Source organism: Gavia stellata, chromosome 1 (genome assembly GCF_030936135.1).
Source record: "Gavia stellata isolate bGavSte3 chromosome 1, bGavSte3.hap2, whole genome shotgun sequence".
NCBI classification, from domain to species: Eukaryota; Metazoa; Chordata; class Aves; order Gaviiformes; family Gaviidae; genus Gavia; species Gavia stellata.
Genome location: NC_082594.1, coordinates 16,462,450 through 16,479,279, shown reverse-complemented (window position 1 = coordinate 16,479,279; position 16,830 = coordinate 16,462,450). Strand labels below are relative to the sequence as shown.

Below are 16,830 nucleotides of genomic sequence, written 5' to 3'. Positions count from 1 at the left end.
AGTATCTACGCGTCTATCTCCATATAACACCATTACTATAAACCAGCCTATTACTCCCCCAAGGTTTTTGTCATCTGCAAATGTCATGAGTAATGACTGCATTTTTCCCAGGTCATTGTTGGAAATGCAAATCAATGCAGAAGCAAAAATTAACCTAAGTGGGTCTCTCTCGCAAAGAATCCATTTAATAATGTTTCCCCTTTTATTAAACAGTTTTAAACTTGTCATTTAACAAGTTTTGAAAACATTTAGTATGCATGACTTTCATTTCATATGATTTAAATTGTGTGGTACCAAGTCAAATGCCTTATGAAAGCTGTAATTTGATGCTATTCTGTTTGTCAACCACATTTCCAAGTTAGTATGATAAGATTTTCTAGGTTGATTAGCATTAATTATATTATTTTCCTTTTATTTTATATTAATTGAGTCTTATACCACTGTTACATTATTTTATCAGCATCTCAGTCAGGCTGACAGATTTGTAATTACCTAGGTCATCACAGTTATACATCAGTATGTCCTTTTATGCAGTAACTACAATTTGCTGTAGGTCTTCATATAGAAACCACCTGATGCTTTAAATTATTCCAAACCCTTAGAATACAGATTAGCCAATGTGCTAGAATATTCTCCAGAAAGTGAATATCCAGTGATCTGCTCATAAAACTGTCTGAGCATAATCCAAACTTCTCACCCTTTGACATGGGGTTCTATAATACGTTATTATAAAGGTACTATTTTCTTTTGTAGTGGGTTTAGTGCTTTTTAAAGTTAATTCAGAAGCTGTAGCAACACTCATTGAAATGCAGGCTTTTTCACAAAGGTCTACCAATGCATGTCAGTCTTGCTGCTCTATCCCAAAATCTTTCTGTACACCTGTACATCAAATGGAAAAATCTGGGATCTTTTGATACTGGGACTAAAACAAGTATCCGATAATTGATAGAGGTAGGCCTCTGTTTGGAACCCCACAGTAGTATTCCCTGGCTGTTTTCTGACCTGAGAAAAAGACCTCCCTTCTGCTACAAAAATATTTTTGGCTTTAGAACAAAGATGGCAGCGTCCCATGCTTTGCACAGGGAGGAACATAAATATACTGTAAGCATAGGACAGGAGTTGCACACAGTTCCTCTTGATACATATCAAAGCCATTGGTGGTGGAATCCACTTGCCTGTTTTCATCACTGTCTAATTTATGAGGCCCCATGCTGTTTTGCTTGAGAGTTCTCTAAGCAACAAGTACCAGAATTCCTGCAGAAACAGGATTTCATCTTATGCGCCACAGCAGTATATACTCTTTTTAAAAAAAAAAAAAGTGCTGAGAAAACCTCAGTTCGGTGCCCCGGTCAGCTTAAGGAAGTTTAAACTTAAGTCTGCATCAACCTGGGAGCAGATCAGCCAAACAGCTGTAGAGTGTTTTAGGCGAAAGCCTGTTCCACTTTTGTGTCAAAGATGAACCTGTGCAGCCAGGGAGGCATAGGGCCGGAAAGACACCACATGACCCAGCTCTTGGGAAGATGTATGAATTTTATATGAGAAAATTTACATGGGTAAAGCTGGGTACAGAAAGAGGAACAGCCTTTAAAACAGTGCCCTTTCTTGACTGAATTATATAACTCCTCAGATACTATCAAAACACCTTTTGTCTGCCTTCTGGGAGGAGGATAATCTGCCTTTCCTTCCCTTCCTCCTCCACCACCTTAAAATGGCCACTGTAGACCCCCACAGGGAAGCAATTATGGGAGTCTAAGAGAGAAGGAGGGCCTGAGGGCACTAAGAAAGAAAACCCTTCACCAAGGGGTTGTGGTAAAAGGTCAGGGTGTTGTGACCACCTCCTTTTATCTTAAAAGGTACCTGCACTCAGAAGAGAGCTAGGTAGCTGGGATCCTATTGATGCTTTCTGCCAGGTCTTTGCAATGTAATTAGAAAGAGGCAGACACATTGACTGGATGAACAGAAGACATCTTCAGAGCTCCCCCTATCTTCATGTGCTGTATGTCCTCTATTTGACTTCTATTAGGATGCTTCTATTAGGATGATTGGATCAGCCACCTTCCCTCTGTTTGCCCAGTTTCCCTCCTGAAATGAGCACCTAAAATACAGGCACATCTGCTCACAAATGAAACACTGTTGAAGCCTTTCCATTATCTACCACATGGGAGCAGGATTACGTTCACTGTCAGTTTTGGGGAACATGAAAGGGATAAAGAACCATGAATTATGCGTAACAGAATTGCACCCTACTGGTTCCTTAAGACATACAAGATGTTTCAGTCCCATTGTCATCCTAACACGCTCTTGGAGAAAACGTTTCATACAGACAGAGGCAGTGCTTTGAGTGTAGGAGGACTCATCCGATATTCCTGATACAGCACTGTATCGACAGTCTTCTACTAGTGAGGTGTTGTTTCATGTTGTTAAAGGTCCAGCAGCATGTTACAATTTGTTAGACTGGCTAAGACTATTCGAAATGCCTTAAGAAATAAACTGAGTAGGTAAGGATTTATTCGACAACTGTTAAAACCCGATTGTGTTTTCTACGCCATCACTTGATGATTTTCATTGCAGATAGTGGAAGGAAAAAGAGTATTAAAACAGCAATCTGATCACAATCCTCACATACCTTTGGTTTAGACCTCAACTCTTCCAGGCAGTAATACGATCTTTTAATACCAGACCCAATTTAACAAGGGTCTAAATTAGTAGGAATTAACTTTTTATGAAAAGTTTTGGACAGTCCTTGGCATGACAGAACATCCCATATATTTCTCCCAGGGACAACTGTAGGTTTCCTTCAGCCAGTGTGTTTTCACCAGTTATTCCACTGAGTCTCCTCACCCGCCCTGGTGCAACTCAGTGATTTGAGTCATTCCAGCCCAAGGGATAACCTTTACGTGGCCACTGCGGGCCCGAGGGTGACAGGACACTTGGGTGCGTGGCCTCTTTGCTGGCAGGGAGCCCCTGACAGACGGCTCCCACCGCGGCCACCCGCCGGAGCCCCGCGGCCCCAGCAGGGCAGGTTCACGCCGCAGCGGGGCCAGCCCCCCTCGCAGCACCCCTCCTGCCACTTTCTGCCCGCGCTGGAGACGGCGCGGCCGGTAGCTCAGGGAGGGCCCGGGCACCGCTCCCGCCCGCCTCCCTCCCTGCCCCCGGGCCGCCCCCTTCCCCCGGGCCGCCTCTCCCCGCCGGCCCCCGCCGCGGAGCGCGGGGCGCTCCCGCCGCTCCAGACCCCAGCGGCGGCTCCTGCCGAGCGGAGCGGCGCGGCGCGGCGGCGGCGCGGGGGCGGTGCGAGGCGGCGGGCGCAGCCCGGCAGCGGGGCGCGGAGCTGCGCCGCGGCGGCCGCAGGGGAGGGCGGCTGCGGCAGCCCCCCGCCTGCGACGTGGGGCACGGCGCTGCCGGCCGAGGGGCGGGGGCGGCGGTCCCGGCCCGGGGATTTCTCACCTTTGCCGAGTTTGGCCGGCCCCAGAAAGGCAGCAGAAAGTTCAGCACGCAGGAAGTTTGGGGGCAGCTCGGGGAGTGACTCGGCAGCTGTGACTGCTGTTTCGGGTGGTGTGGTTTTTTTGTTTTGGGGGGTTTTTTGTGCCTTTTTTTCCCCCCCTGCATACAACTACCCCAAACACACAAGCAACCCGCCAGAACAACAAACAAAAAGTCCGGGAAGGGGGAGAGAACACGAGAGAGGGAAGCAGCCTTGGTGGGAGAGCCGGGTTTCTTTGCAGAGACACGGTCCCGTTCCCAGCGGATCCCAATGCAACTGCTCATCCTCCTCCTCCTCTACGCTGTCGTCTGTGCGAACTTTTGCAGCCGTCAGGGCACCACTGCCCCTGCCCAGAGCGGATCTATAAAAGCCTTGCGGTCCTCGAATATCAGGCGAGATGGTAAGTGTCCCTCTGCCTTCTTTATTCCCAAGGGCTGCATTCACAGAGGAAGCCCCGAGCCCGGAGCGGCGCCCCGAGGGCTGCTGTCCCCCCTTCCCCGGGAGTGGAGGCCGCGTCCCCAGAGGGCGGCGGGGGTCTCTCCGGGCGGGGGTCCTGTCCGTGGGAGGCCGGCGGCGTCTGCCGGGGCGCGGGAGCCGGTCCCCGGCGGCCGGCGGGCTCAGCCCGGGAGCGTGCGGCCAGGTGGCGGGAGGGAGGTGTGGGCTGAGGGGGCGGCTCTGCCCGGCGGCTGCTCCTCCGGGCCGTCCCAAACTTCTCCGGGCAACTTCGAGAAGGTTTCCTGGGAGCGGGCGGTGCCGGCGGCGCCCCCAGCGTCCCCTCCGGGCTGCGGGCGGCACCTCGCCCCTGACAACACGGGGTGCCCGGTCCCAGGTGCCGTGGAGGGTCCCGCCCGGCGCCCCTCGGCACCCGCGGGCCCCGTCCCCTCTGTGTCCCTTTGAGGTGCCGACGCCGGGGGCAGTGCGGGGAGGGCGACGAGTTTGTGGCAGCTCCGGCCTGAGCGGGGCCGCTGCGGTGTCGCCTCCGGGGCGATGTGCGGCGGGCGGGGGAGGGCACGCGGGCGGCGGCCGTTGGGCCTCAGGGCGGGGCGCGGGCGGCGCCGCCGCCGTCGTCTCAGGGGTGCTTGGCGGGAGCGCGGCTCCTCTGCCGGCTCCTCTCCCGGCCGCGCTGCGGCCTTTCGCCACTTTCGGCCCCTGTAATGGCTCTCGGGCTGCCGTCCTCCTGGTGGAGGGCCGGCTTGGCGGGAGGGTGTGGGCCCGGGGCTGGGTGTTCGCCCGGGTCTGCTGGGCGGTGCCCCGCAAGGACTAGCCTCGTCCCTTGTGCCAGCCGCACTGTGGGCAGGAGTAGGATGCCCGGTGATGGTGAGCACCAAGGAGGGCGGCTACGGGCTTTCGGACACTGCCCGCCTGGGAGGAAGGGTGGTTTCAGCCTTTGTGTTTGAACTCTGGCGAGTTTCCCGCTGCGAGCTGCTGGCAGAGGATATCCTCGTCAGCCGAGGTGCCGTCGAGGGTCTGCAGCACAGCTGCGTGGGATGCGGGTGCCTCAAGTGAGCGGTCAGTGGGGCCCTGTGATGAATGAATGTGGAGGCTGCATAAAAATAGCACCACTGAAATTCACCTTTGGAATCCCCTTGTTTGTGATTAAAGAAAACCAGGTCTTTCGGTTTGGGAAGGGCAATGAGCCTCTGGTTGGGGAGCAGCCTGTTGTGTTCCAACTTCATGTGGGAGGACTTGCTTTTTGCACATTGCAGCGTACCTTCTTGCAGAGCGAAATGCAAGATGTTCTTCCTGAAAATGAACAGAGTTAAGTTCAGTCTTCAAATTAATGTCTTTCAGTTGCCAGAATTTATATATTTTATAAACCCTTTTTAAAAACCCAGTCACTTGAGCCATTTCCAAGATTGTACTCTGTATTTGCCAGTGTTTATTTTTCAGCATGTATACAATGTGTGTAATGGGTATACAGTTGATTTAGGAAGATGTTTTTGTTTCAGCTTTGGAGCCATATTGAACTTAATAATCTTTTGTATGCCTTTCCTAGTCACTGAAAGAAGGCATAGAGAAGGTGAAGAGGCTTTTTCTTAGAACTGAGATAGCGAGTCTGGAACCAAGACAGAATTGCAGTTACTTCTGTCTCAGAAGACATATTTAATATAATAAAAAATGTATTTGTTTGTAATAAAAGCATACATCCATTATTTCTGTTTCATCCTTGAAAACGATTGTGTATTTTATCAACCTCCATGACTTGTTAGTCTGCCATCTTAAACTTCACAGAAGAACCGAGACCATCTCTGAACTAAGCTAAGCAAGCTTCCTTCCAAGTCAAACTCCAAACAAGCTTTTTCGTGGAAAACTGCAGTGATTTACTTAGAACTTCAAAACGTGTTTTACTCTGATCTTCTCTGTAGTGTCACTGAAGAAATCAGTAACCCCTAATATAAAGAAAGTTTTCAGCTTACTGGCAGTGTGATGGGTATTTTACTCCGCAGAAGAAGACTTCCTGTGGTGAAATTGCTTCTTGGAGTGATGAAGAGAACAAGCCTACGTGAAATGATTAGTTAACTGCTCTTTTCCTAGTTGTGATCGTTTAATGTGTTGATTACACTTTGTACCTTGAAAATTATCTTCCACAACTTGTAGTGACTGAAGTTTCTGAGTACCAGGATGGACTGGTACTGGGGCTGTTTGAAAGCGTCAGATCTATATGCAATTACATGCTGCCTTTGACGCTCCCTGGGCCATATGCTAGTCAGGCCTGCAGCCTACAGTCAGAGTGAAACGCACCCACGCTGAAGTCAGGCACCTCTGCAGTCCTTTAGCGGATGTTGTTCATGTACTGAGGAGGTAACACACTTTTAGGAAGATCACATGCAGACCCCTAGCATGTTGCAGCCTTGCTCTCTCCTTGTGCTTGGGAATCCTCTTGCTTTTTCTCTGCAAAGGAGAGCGTGTTCTGGTATGGCCAGTGGAGCTGGGCATCGGGTCACAACATCTAAAGCAGATAAGCTGCTGATCACCCTGATTTTACTTGAATGAACCAAACTGATGCTTGAGTTTGTTGACCAGAAGTCTGTATTTGTGCAGCCAAAGGTTATGAGCTGTATACCAAATGCTGCAGTGCATGTGACGAGCTCACAAGCAAAGTGTTTAGACCATAGTTGGCTGCAGGCCACTAAAAGTATTTCTGTCTTTTATAATTTTCAGTGGTGTTTGTGTTTTGTTTTGGTCTGAAGCGCTGATATGGAACAGCATTAAAGACATGTGGGTTGCATTGCTGCGTGAGACAGACAGTATTTTTTGCTTTGTAAATATTTGCAGGCATGACAATACGCAATAGGATCTAAGAGCGCGCAATACACTGGGAGTAATGTGTTCCAACAGCCTCTCTCAAAACGCACAGCAGGGATAAAAATTAATTTGATATTATGTCCTGGGTTGATGATCATGATTATTATGTTGTGGAATTAAGAGAGATACTGAAGAGGAAGGAAGGTCTGTTCAGCTCTTTAAAAAAATATTATATCTTGGCAAGTCCAAGACCACCTGCACATTTTATTAAAAAAGAAAACAATCCTTTGGATTCCAGTTTTCTGTTACCTCCAAGCAGGATAAAGTAGTGATACTGCATACACAGGGCTTTAATATGGAGGCTTGGTCTTGCTTCTGGCCAAAACAAACCTTTGCACTGTGCGTGATTTGAGATTGTCTTTCTTCTTTTAGGCTGAAAGAGGTTGGCCTCTTTGTAATTGCTTTTACATAAGACTGAGGTTGCTCTGGGAAGAAATCTATAGATGAAGGGCAGCACATAGATAGAAAAAAAAATGCTATTTAATGACTACCAAACCTAACCAGACTGTACTTCCTGCTGAAGTTATTAAGAATATAAATAACCTGCTTACAAGACATCCTCTTGTCCTAGCAGAAGGACAGGCATTGATGACTCAGCTGTCCATTGTAGCACTAATCAATTTTTTAAAGTGTCCTAGAGATGCCAGCCACATTTATAGCACACGTAGTGGTATTTACTTAAAGTGTTTATTAATGCCATTACTGGTTAAATCCTCTGAAGTTTGTCAGAATAACACACAGAGGGCTTCCAGATGCTTCCATTGTTCTCTTTGCCTCAGTTTCCCAATTTGCAGTATGCAGGTACTACTGTCTAATTACAAGAAGTCTGCTATTTTTTTTCTGCTATTTTGGTTGTTTATGTGTACTTGGAGATGAAAAGTGGAGATGAAAAGTGCTAAGTAATACTATTCCGTGTATCATGTCTAACTGAAATATCAGTTGGTCGTTCTTATCTGTTACTGAACAAGCATCTGTATGAATGCTTAATCTAGGAAAGTATGCCTAGTCTGCATACTCAGACTAAGCATCGCTATACATATTTTAAACTTTAAAATCCAAAGTTTAAAGAAAAGGCAGAACAGAACAGACAGCATAGGGTCAAATCATTTCAGTATGTAAACAACCGAAAGCCATGGAATCAGTATCTTCTGATGTGGGTTTGAAACCGTAACATCAGACGACTTGAGATAAGATTCTGGGTTCTTATGGTTTTCATTTTGAACCAAAAAAATTAGGAATTTCCAAACTTTGGTTTGCTTGTGCATCACCAAAATACAAAGAAAAATTGTACTTTACCATTCTGGGGAACTGGCAACACCTTCTGGCTCTTTGATGGCCTGACCAAAGGGATGTGGGTCATTAACTCTACCCTCCCCTTCCCTGTGTTGGCCTATGCCTAAGCACAGGGAAAAGCATTTGATGATTTGGGCAGTATTCTCTCACAAAATAGGTGTTAACTGTCTGCTCTTGGGAGAAGGCATAATTGGGTTTTTTCATACCACTTTGAAATGGCTTTTGTATCACTAGTGGTATAGGAGCCTCAGTTTTGGAATGTGCTTATTGACTTCTTTTATAAGAGGCTTGTATATATGTTTTTTTAAAGGACTCTGGTAACATAAAATTGTGTCAACTGGAAAACAGCTAAATTAAATTTGCTTTTATAAGCTTTATTTTCCTGATTGGTTTTGTAGCTTTTGTAAAAAAAATGTGTATTTCAGGCTTTTTTAGATTAAAAAAAAACCCCACCTTAATAGTTTACCTGTAGTAATGCACTTTGGTCTACAATTGTTTAACTTTGATGAAGTCTCTTATCTCTACAATTAACTGAAGTATCAAAGAATATTGCATGAGAATGCCAACCCTCACTCAGCAGCAGGCAGCATGGAGGAATTCTCCAAAGGAACTTTGAAACATGTTTTGTCAGGCAGATGTGTATCATCTAGTGGAAGTCACTTGACTTACAAACTCTCCAGCCAGTCTCTCAACACTTCTTGTTTCTTTTTTTTTAAATGTATTTGTATGAAACTTAATTAGGCCAGCTAATTCTTTAAAAGGCTTCCAGAGAAAACTTGATAATTTTATTGCTTTGATTCTTAGAAACTGAACACTGCTGAAAATTCTGAAATAGTATTTTTTATCACTGTGATCCCACAGAGAGGTGCTGTTTTGCAAAACACCTTGGAATAGGCATAAATAGGAAACTCGTGGGGAATCATTAGTGCAATAACATTCTTCATTTCCTTATCTTTAAGCATCTTTATAATTTGATTAAAGTCGAGGGGCTCAATCCTACAGGATTCTGTGATAACAAAGCTCAAATAGCTTAAATGTAAGTGAGACGATGTTGGGTAAAATGAACTGTATGTTACTATGAATCAAGAGTACAAGTATTTGCAAAATTTGTCAAATATTCTGTCAAATATATAATGCATATGTATCGTAGGCATGTATATTATGTACATACATACACAGAAATATATATTGTATCTTTTACATATTATCTAGTGTAGGTTATTATAGATGCATATATATAATACATAAATCAGAGGACACAAGCACAGGGAAAGGAGAATAAGCACACTTAATATTTGGTTCCAAATTAGCATTAAAATCATAAAAATATTGTACCTAGGAAATTATTTTTAGAATACTACAAAAAAACCCCTCAGGTTTAATGTAACTTTTTGAAGTCCTAGTTGAACAATGAACTGTTAGACAAATATTTGAGCCTAACTTTTTGAGATAGTTAAGGTCCTCTTTATATGATGTTGTTAGCTATGTAATTTATGGAATTTGTGTTGAAAGCAACAGTTGTATTTAAAAATGTTTGTCAGTTTTCCAGGTTGCGACTGGAAGTTCTGAAAGTAATTTACATGTTACTATATTTTTTATTAAGTGAAAAGGAACTTACAGGGAAAAGGGTTATCGAAGACAGAAATTCTTTCAACAAAATAATATACAAATAATATACAAATTCATTACATTATATTTCTGGCACTCCTTTAGACTGGGTGTAAATATTACATAAAAGGAACAGATCTGCAAAATGTGTGTTATTTATACAGCAAGAAACTCCTTTGGGGAATAGTAAATTAGAAGGACAAGGAATGGCTTCCATTTCATACCTCTAATAATATTATGTATACAAAAGGTGCAGCAGAAGTTTGTATGCTTTATACTCCAGTCTTTTCATATGGGTAGTGTAGCTTGTATTAAAATATATCTGCAGCAAATTACAGTCTGATCTCTTTAACAGCAAGTAAAATATCTTACAGGCCTGGCTCTGAACACAGGAAAAGTAGGCAGCTGCCTGTGATATCAGAGTCCAAAAGTCTTCAAAATGTCCAGCTCCTTGTTGTTGCCTCCAGAGCAATAATGATGACCTCCAGAGGTCCCTTCCAACCTCAACCGTTCTGTAATGGCACCTACTGCAGCTGACAGAGGGGTGCCAATGGGTGGAACACATCCTGCCTCAGAAGCAGGGGTCTTCTTCCCCATCTCTTCCATCCCACTTTCCCTCTCACCCCTTTTCCCATGTGCAGCAGTAGCAGGAACATGAAGTCTGGTTCTCCCACAGCTCTGGGCCCAGCTGTGTCCCTTCTTCTTGCTTTCCTTCTTCATTCCTTGTGTAGCAACGTCCAGTTTTGCCTACCCACCTTGAGTTAGCTCTCAATGTTTGTAGTGTGTTCCCAACCCTAGAGAAGGGCTGTCTGCCCCTGCCTGCTCTGGCTTTTGTGGACCTGCAGGGATTTGACACTAGAATATTAAATGAGTCCGAAGGAATACCATGAAGGCTCTGTGTTGGCTTTCTCTGTAGTAGGAATTTGCCCAGTAATGCAGCAAAATTTAGTAGTACTCCTTTCAATTAGTTGGTTCAAGCTGTATTCAAGAATTGCCTCCAAAAATCCTGCTATTATATTTATGAGGTTGATTACATTATACCACGTTTTGGATAAAAGACACCACTTACACCACTGCTTCTGGTGAGGATGTCTTGGCTAAAATACTGGATTGTGTTAGGTTACTTGGCAGTTTGTTTCAAATTAATCCTGTTTACAAAGCTAAGGAAGTGTCCTGTTTACAAAGTCAAATGGGCTAGATTTTCTTTTGGGAGTTTAGGTTTGGCTCTAATATTTTTGGTAGTGAATAAATCCTACATGATCTCAAGCTTCCTATTGTACTTGAGTAATCTTCAGTTTCATGCTTCCTTTTTGATCTGTGTCCCACGCTGTGAAGGCCAACATCCCATATTTCTGCTTTGGCAGTCAGAGCTCTGCATACTTGGAGATGGTGCAGGAGGACACACTTTTACCTTCTGGACAAACTTCCTGCCAATGTATTTTAGCCCTGCTGTGCATTGGGACATGATGATGTTAGACTCTGTAAAAATAGTTATTAAAAACTGAAAGTCCATGAAAAACTTGAAAAATAGCCGTCTTGACCTTCGTTGCACTGAAATCAATGACAAAACTTCCATCAGCTCTTACTGCAGCAGGGTCTGGCTCACAGTTTACATGAATTATTACAGGAGAAAAGAAAACGCTTAGGATTTCAGTGATGAGTTTGTTATAGAATCATAGAATCATTTAGGTTTAGGTTGGAAAAGACCCTTAAGATCATCGAGTCCAACTGTAAACCTAACACTGCAAAGTCCACCGCTAAACCATATCCCTAAACACCATGTCTGCATGTCTTTTAAATACCTCCAGGGATAGCAACTCAACCACTTCCCTGGGCAGCCTGTTCTAATGCTTGACAACCCTTTCAGTGAAGAAATTTTGCCTAATATCCAATCTAAACCTCCCCTGGCACAGTTTGAGGCCATTTCCTCTTGTCCTATCGCTTTTCACTTGGGAGAAGAGACCAACACCCACCTTGCTACAACCTCCATTCAGGTAGTTGTAGAGAGCAATAAGGTCTCCCCTCAGCCTCCTCTTCTCCAGAGTGAGCAACCCCAGTTCCCTCAGCTGCTCCTCATACGACTTGTGCTCTAAACCCTTCACCAGCTTCGTCGCCCTTCTCTGGACACACTCCACCACCTCAATATCTTTCTTGTAGTGAGGGGCTTATGTAGGTAAGCTTTACAATGCTCACAGTTAAGATATTCAGTTAGTGTTCATGCACTGAAAAAAACCCAAATCCTTTGCACTGATAGAGATGAAGGGTAACTGATGTAGTTACAGATCGTGTAGCAAAAGTACAGAACAAAGCCTTGTGGGTTCAGTGTCTCCTATACTGACAATCTTCTGTGTCATCCACAGGGTATGCTACAAGAGACTTCAGCTGCAGTACATTTCTAAACAAGACCTTAAGGAAACCTGTCAGTATTTCTCAGTGTCTTGCATTGTTTCAGTTTGTTTTTTAGTTTTAAAGAGGCTCCAAGTGCCACCAATATGCGTGGGTTTTTGTTATTGTTTCTTCTTGGATCAGTTGCAGAAGATTTTTCTCATAGTTGTATTTCTAATCTGATGTGACTCACAATAAAAGTGGATTGAGGATAAAGCAGAGACCCAGACTGGTTAGAGAGAAGGAATAAAAATAGGTACACAGAATGTTGATTACCAGAAGTACTGTGGAATTTGGAAACCCTTTATGTACCATTGTGCCCTTAATTTTTCAACCAGAAATTTGCTTGAAAGATAAATCCTTTGCTTTAGCAAACCATTGACAGACGTGTTGCATGAAGACAGCAAGTAGGTGGTAATAATGCCTTTAGATTCTTTGTGGAAATGGACCAACACAGCTTCTTAATCACGATGTCTCAGCAGGGATAAACACTGATAGGAATGATTTCACTAACACACCCAGATGTCAGTAGAAGGGTTTAAGACCTCATCACAGCAGCCTACAGAGAATTTGCTACTTTGAAATTGATAGAAAGCCCCAAAGTTACGGGGCTGTTTCTTTTCCTGGATCAGGTTGTGGGCCTGTTCCCTTGCTGCTGTAAGTCACCTTCATGTTGCTGTGTTAGGCTGCTGAATGTTTGGAAGTCAATGCAGGGGGATGCTGGTTTGATTAATTGCTGTCTATATGGTGTGACCTGGGGCTCCCAAACCCCCGTGCCTGCATGTATTGCTTGTTGTTCTGGCAGGGTGGCTATGTAGTTGTGAGAAGGGGAAGGATATTCTTTGCTCCTTCCATCCTCATAATGGCAGAGGACAGTTCTTTGCCTGCGTAGACTTGGTTTTATTTTTGTTTCTAATTAACACTTGTCACCCAGGAGAGCTTAATGACATGGTATGCATTTGTCACCAATTCCCATCATTCATTAGATCTGGAAAGTGAGAGCCAAAGTTAACCTCTCCTTCTAAGCAAGAGATAAAATTCTTGCATCATATAGTAGCGATCTGGCTGCTCCTTGTATACATGTGACCTGCTTTTACATAATTAGCACCTCCAAAGTCAGTTCTCTGATGGTGAACACCACGTTTACCGCACAGTGCACTCAGAGTGTCCTGAGTGGTGCCTCTGACAAATGGATGCGGCAACAACCTCACCTTTGCAGCACCCTTGAGTGATGCTGAGGTGTCTTGGGTCTGTCCGTGGACCTGCACGGCAGAGCCAGGTTTTGATATTACATCCCCATCCCTGTACGTACAGCCTGCCCCCCAACATACTTCAACACACGAGTAATTCCCTTGGCCACGTGTCAACATGGAAACAAGCATCACTACAGAAAAGAAACTTGGTTGCACCACAGGGGAACCTCTTGCCGTACTCTACTGCACATCTGAGAACCGATACTGGACCTGTGTCATTCCCACAGTGGCAAGCAGAGGAGGATGAGAAGTGGACCAGTGTGGCTGTTCAGCCTGCTCTTTCCCCAGTCCCCTAACTGGTCACAGCACATGTAGTAGGCCTTCACTGGGCAGCGTTCATGCGTTTGATGACATTTTTCTGTGGGCAGTAACACTATATGGTAATACTTTCTGTTTTACTGTAGGGGTCGAGTCCTGGCAGCTTGGAGAGGCAGAAGTGCCCCTCGTAGCAGTCATTACGTGTGTGCAAAGACTGGAGATCCTTAGCAGGGTGCAGCAGTCCTTAAAATGCTGTGGCCTTGCTGCCTGTGCTGTTCCACCTCCTGTCCGCTTTCCTGCTCAGAGTTGCCACTATTTTTGCAGGCTCAGAGCTGTGTGACATACTGAGATAAAATAACAGGGCACGTGGATAGCCGTTTTTGAGGAACAGAGAATCATATAAAACAACAGCATGATGTCCTGCATAAAAATCAAGTATCTTGGCTCTCATGTGCTTGCCTGAAAATAACTCTTGTGGCATGGGAGTTAAATAGCAGTGTCCCCTCCAAAGAAACCCCAGAACAAAACAGGGAAAGCTATTATCCTGTTTTTGTTTCTTTGCATGTTCCTTGGGTTTGGGTTCACCTAGTGCATAAGGAAATAGAGGAGGGCCATGAAGAAGAAATCGTAATGAGTTGATATGCCATTTCAGTTTATTTTCTTGAAGAATGGCTTTAAAGGCTTTTTTATCAATACATGCAGGATATTTTTCAAGGCCTGCAGGTGTTGACTTTTATTTTTGTACAAGGATCTTGTCTCAGGATTTCTCTCTGCAGCCTTACAACAGCAATGCTGTTTCCTGATGCTACTGCTATTTTTGTTGCCATCACCAACTCTTGCAGGACCTAAAGCCTTGTCAGGCAGATTGCTTTTCAGCTTACCTTAGGCAAGCCATTAGTCAAAATACTGACTGAGGAAAAAAGTGTCACCTATTTTTTTGGTCAGAAGAGAGACAGAATGTATTTCTATATATGCTTTTGCAATGAAGTGATTGGAAATTTAAGTACACATCGTTGTAGTTTTGACAATGTATTTCTAGCACTTCATTTCCAAGAACGCCTTCAAAGATGATTGGCCAAACCAGAACAGAAATACCCAGAGCTGCCTTGTTTCTTTCTAGAGATAATAGCCAGCCTGGTCACCTAATGTGGCTTCTGCTTCCCTTCTGTTTCCGTGGGTAGGAGACAATCATTTCCTTTGCTTATTTATTATAAATCAGTATTGTCGATTTTTTGTTTTTATTTTACATTTACTGTGGCTAAAGCAAAGCCTAAACTTAAGAGACAAACCAGCATGAACTTCACAGTGCTATCATTATTTTGCTGGCTTGATGTTTTTGCCAGTTTAAAATTTCTTAAAATTACCAGATAAAATAGAGGATCCGATGCCAGTACGTGAATCGAGCAGTTCTGTAAATTGGTTTTGACAGAGGTTCTTACCCGTGCAGCACCAGCTGGCACAGCTTTTCAGAGAGCGTGAGTTGGCCTGCTGAAAGAGCTGACTAGAAGAAACCCAGAGAACTCCCACGAGGGCCTTAGCTGAACTTCTGTAAGAAAGCTACGTGCCACATCCAAGATACACTGTGCTCACTTATGATGGATGCTAATAAAGAGTTTATATGCATAATGGTTGCTGAATGATTTCACAGGGAATGCCCATTTTTTTCCTGCATATATGCCCCATTTCTGTTAAAAAGTTGGTAAATTTTGACTTTTTGATGCTGACATCTGAGGCCCAGAAAAACAAAGTTGCGAATAGACTGACAGTACTGAAAGCTGAAGATTTCTAATACCTGTCAAATCACCACATTTACTGCATTGAAAACAAAGCACTGCCCTCACAAACCTTTTGCCAAGTATTTGCTTTTATACTAAGGCAAAGGAAAGCAACCAGAAAGAAAAGGAAGAACAAAAGATTTTAGCAACAGAGACATTCTCATTTCAGTTCTTGCCAGGACAAAAAAAAAACATTGCCAAATGACTAAACATGTGGGATTAACCTGAAATATGTTTTTAAAATGAAATTGGAAGTCGCATTAGATACGAAGTGGAATTGACTACACAGCCTTGTTAAATGTACAAAATAAAGAAAACAGAAGAACTGAAAATGTTGTCTTTCTTTTTGTTGGCTTCATTGTAAGGCCAGACATGGCAGGACTAAAGGGTAGAATCATGCTAGTTGAGCATGTGCATTACCAGCTATATACTGAGTGTCAGAGGGAGGATGGGGAAGGAGCTGCAGCCCTGCCTTGGTCTTCCAGTTAATCTTCCCCTCGGGTGTACAAACGCAGTGCAATAGAAAGAGTGTCGTTGTAAATAATGAGTAAGGCAGAGAGGCTGGAAGAAGTTGGATAGTGTGTTAAGACTCTTCCCTACTCCCTACAGAAATACCTGCTCCATGTCTTGCTAATGAACATGGAAGGGCATCCCCTCCTTCCAGTGTGTGCTGGACAGGGCTCCCTCCTGCATCCTCCCCTCTGCCAGAAGAACTGAAGCCACAGCTTAGCCCTGTGCCAGCAAACAATCCGATATATTGCCAAATGTGACTTTTTGCAGTTCCTCCACGTGGTACTGCAGCTTTTGCTGAGAGAAAGAGATGATGTGTTCAGTCTCTGTATTCCTCACTGAGCTGTGTGGGAGAGACAGTCCACGTGCACCTCGCATGAGGCATATCTTCTGTGTCATTTTGTGTCCATGCATGCCATTTTCAGCTCTCCCACAAGATGGACAGTGGGTGTAGATCCTGTCCTCACCTTACTCCCAAGACTGGGAATAATGCAGTTTTGAATAATGTGTGATGGTGCTCAATTTGTACAAGAGTAATTTACTGTAACTGCGACCTTTTTAAGGTAGCGTGATTTCAGCTGCTGTTCATCTCTTGCTAATGACTGGTAAATAAAATGCTCATCTATTTTACACCTTTTGTGTTGCAAAAGTACAGGTATTCAGATGACTTAATTAGCACCTAATTTCCTCACTACACTGAATAGTTGCTCTACTCTGACAACTTTTAGACATCTTTGCTGAGAGGAATCAAACTGTAATGAAGCTGTTAGTGCCACTGCGGTTTGTGTGAGGTCCATGTTTCCAATATTAACTGGTATTCTTCCAGTCATACTCTACAGATCCATATTTGATTTTTAGTAGACAAGAGAAGGAAAAGAAGTGGTTAATCTATGTATTAAACAATTATGGCTTTTCTCCCTTGTGGTTGGCAGAGGAGAAAGGAATATTACATAAAACATAA

At 44.2% G+C, this 16,830-nt stretch overlaps 1 protein-coding gene across 3 annotated transcripts in view; it reads left to right on the top strand.

Moving 5' to 3' along the window:
* The first annotated feature begins 3,705 nt into the window (after window positions 1–3,705).
* PDGFD (platelet derived growth factor D) overlaps window positions 3,706–16,830 on the top strand; it is a 145,824-nt gene continuing 132,699 nt past the window's right edge. For all 3 annotated transcript variants that reach the window (XM_059816658.1, XM_059816652.1, XM_059816643.1), the window contains exon 1: window positions 3,706–3,881. In XM_059816658.1, coding sequence (XP_059672641.1) covers window positions 3,752–3,881 — 130 coding nt within the window. In that variant the 5' untranslated portion in view covers window positions 3,706–3,751. The remainder of the gene's footprint in view (window positions 3,882–16,830) is intronic.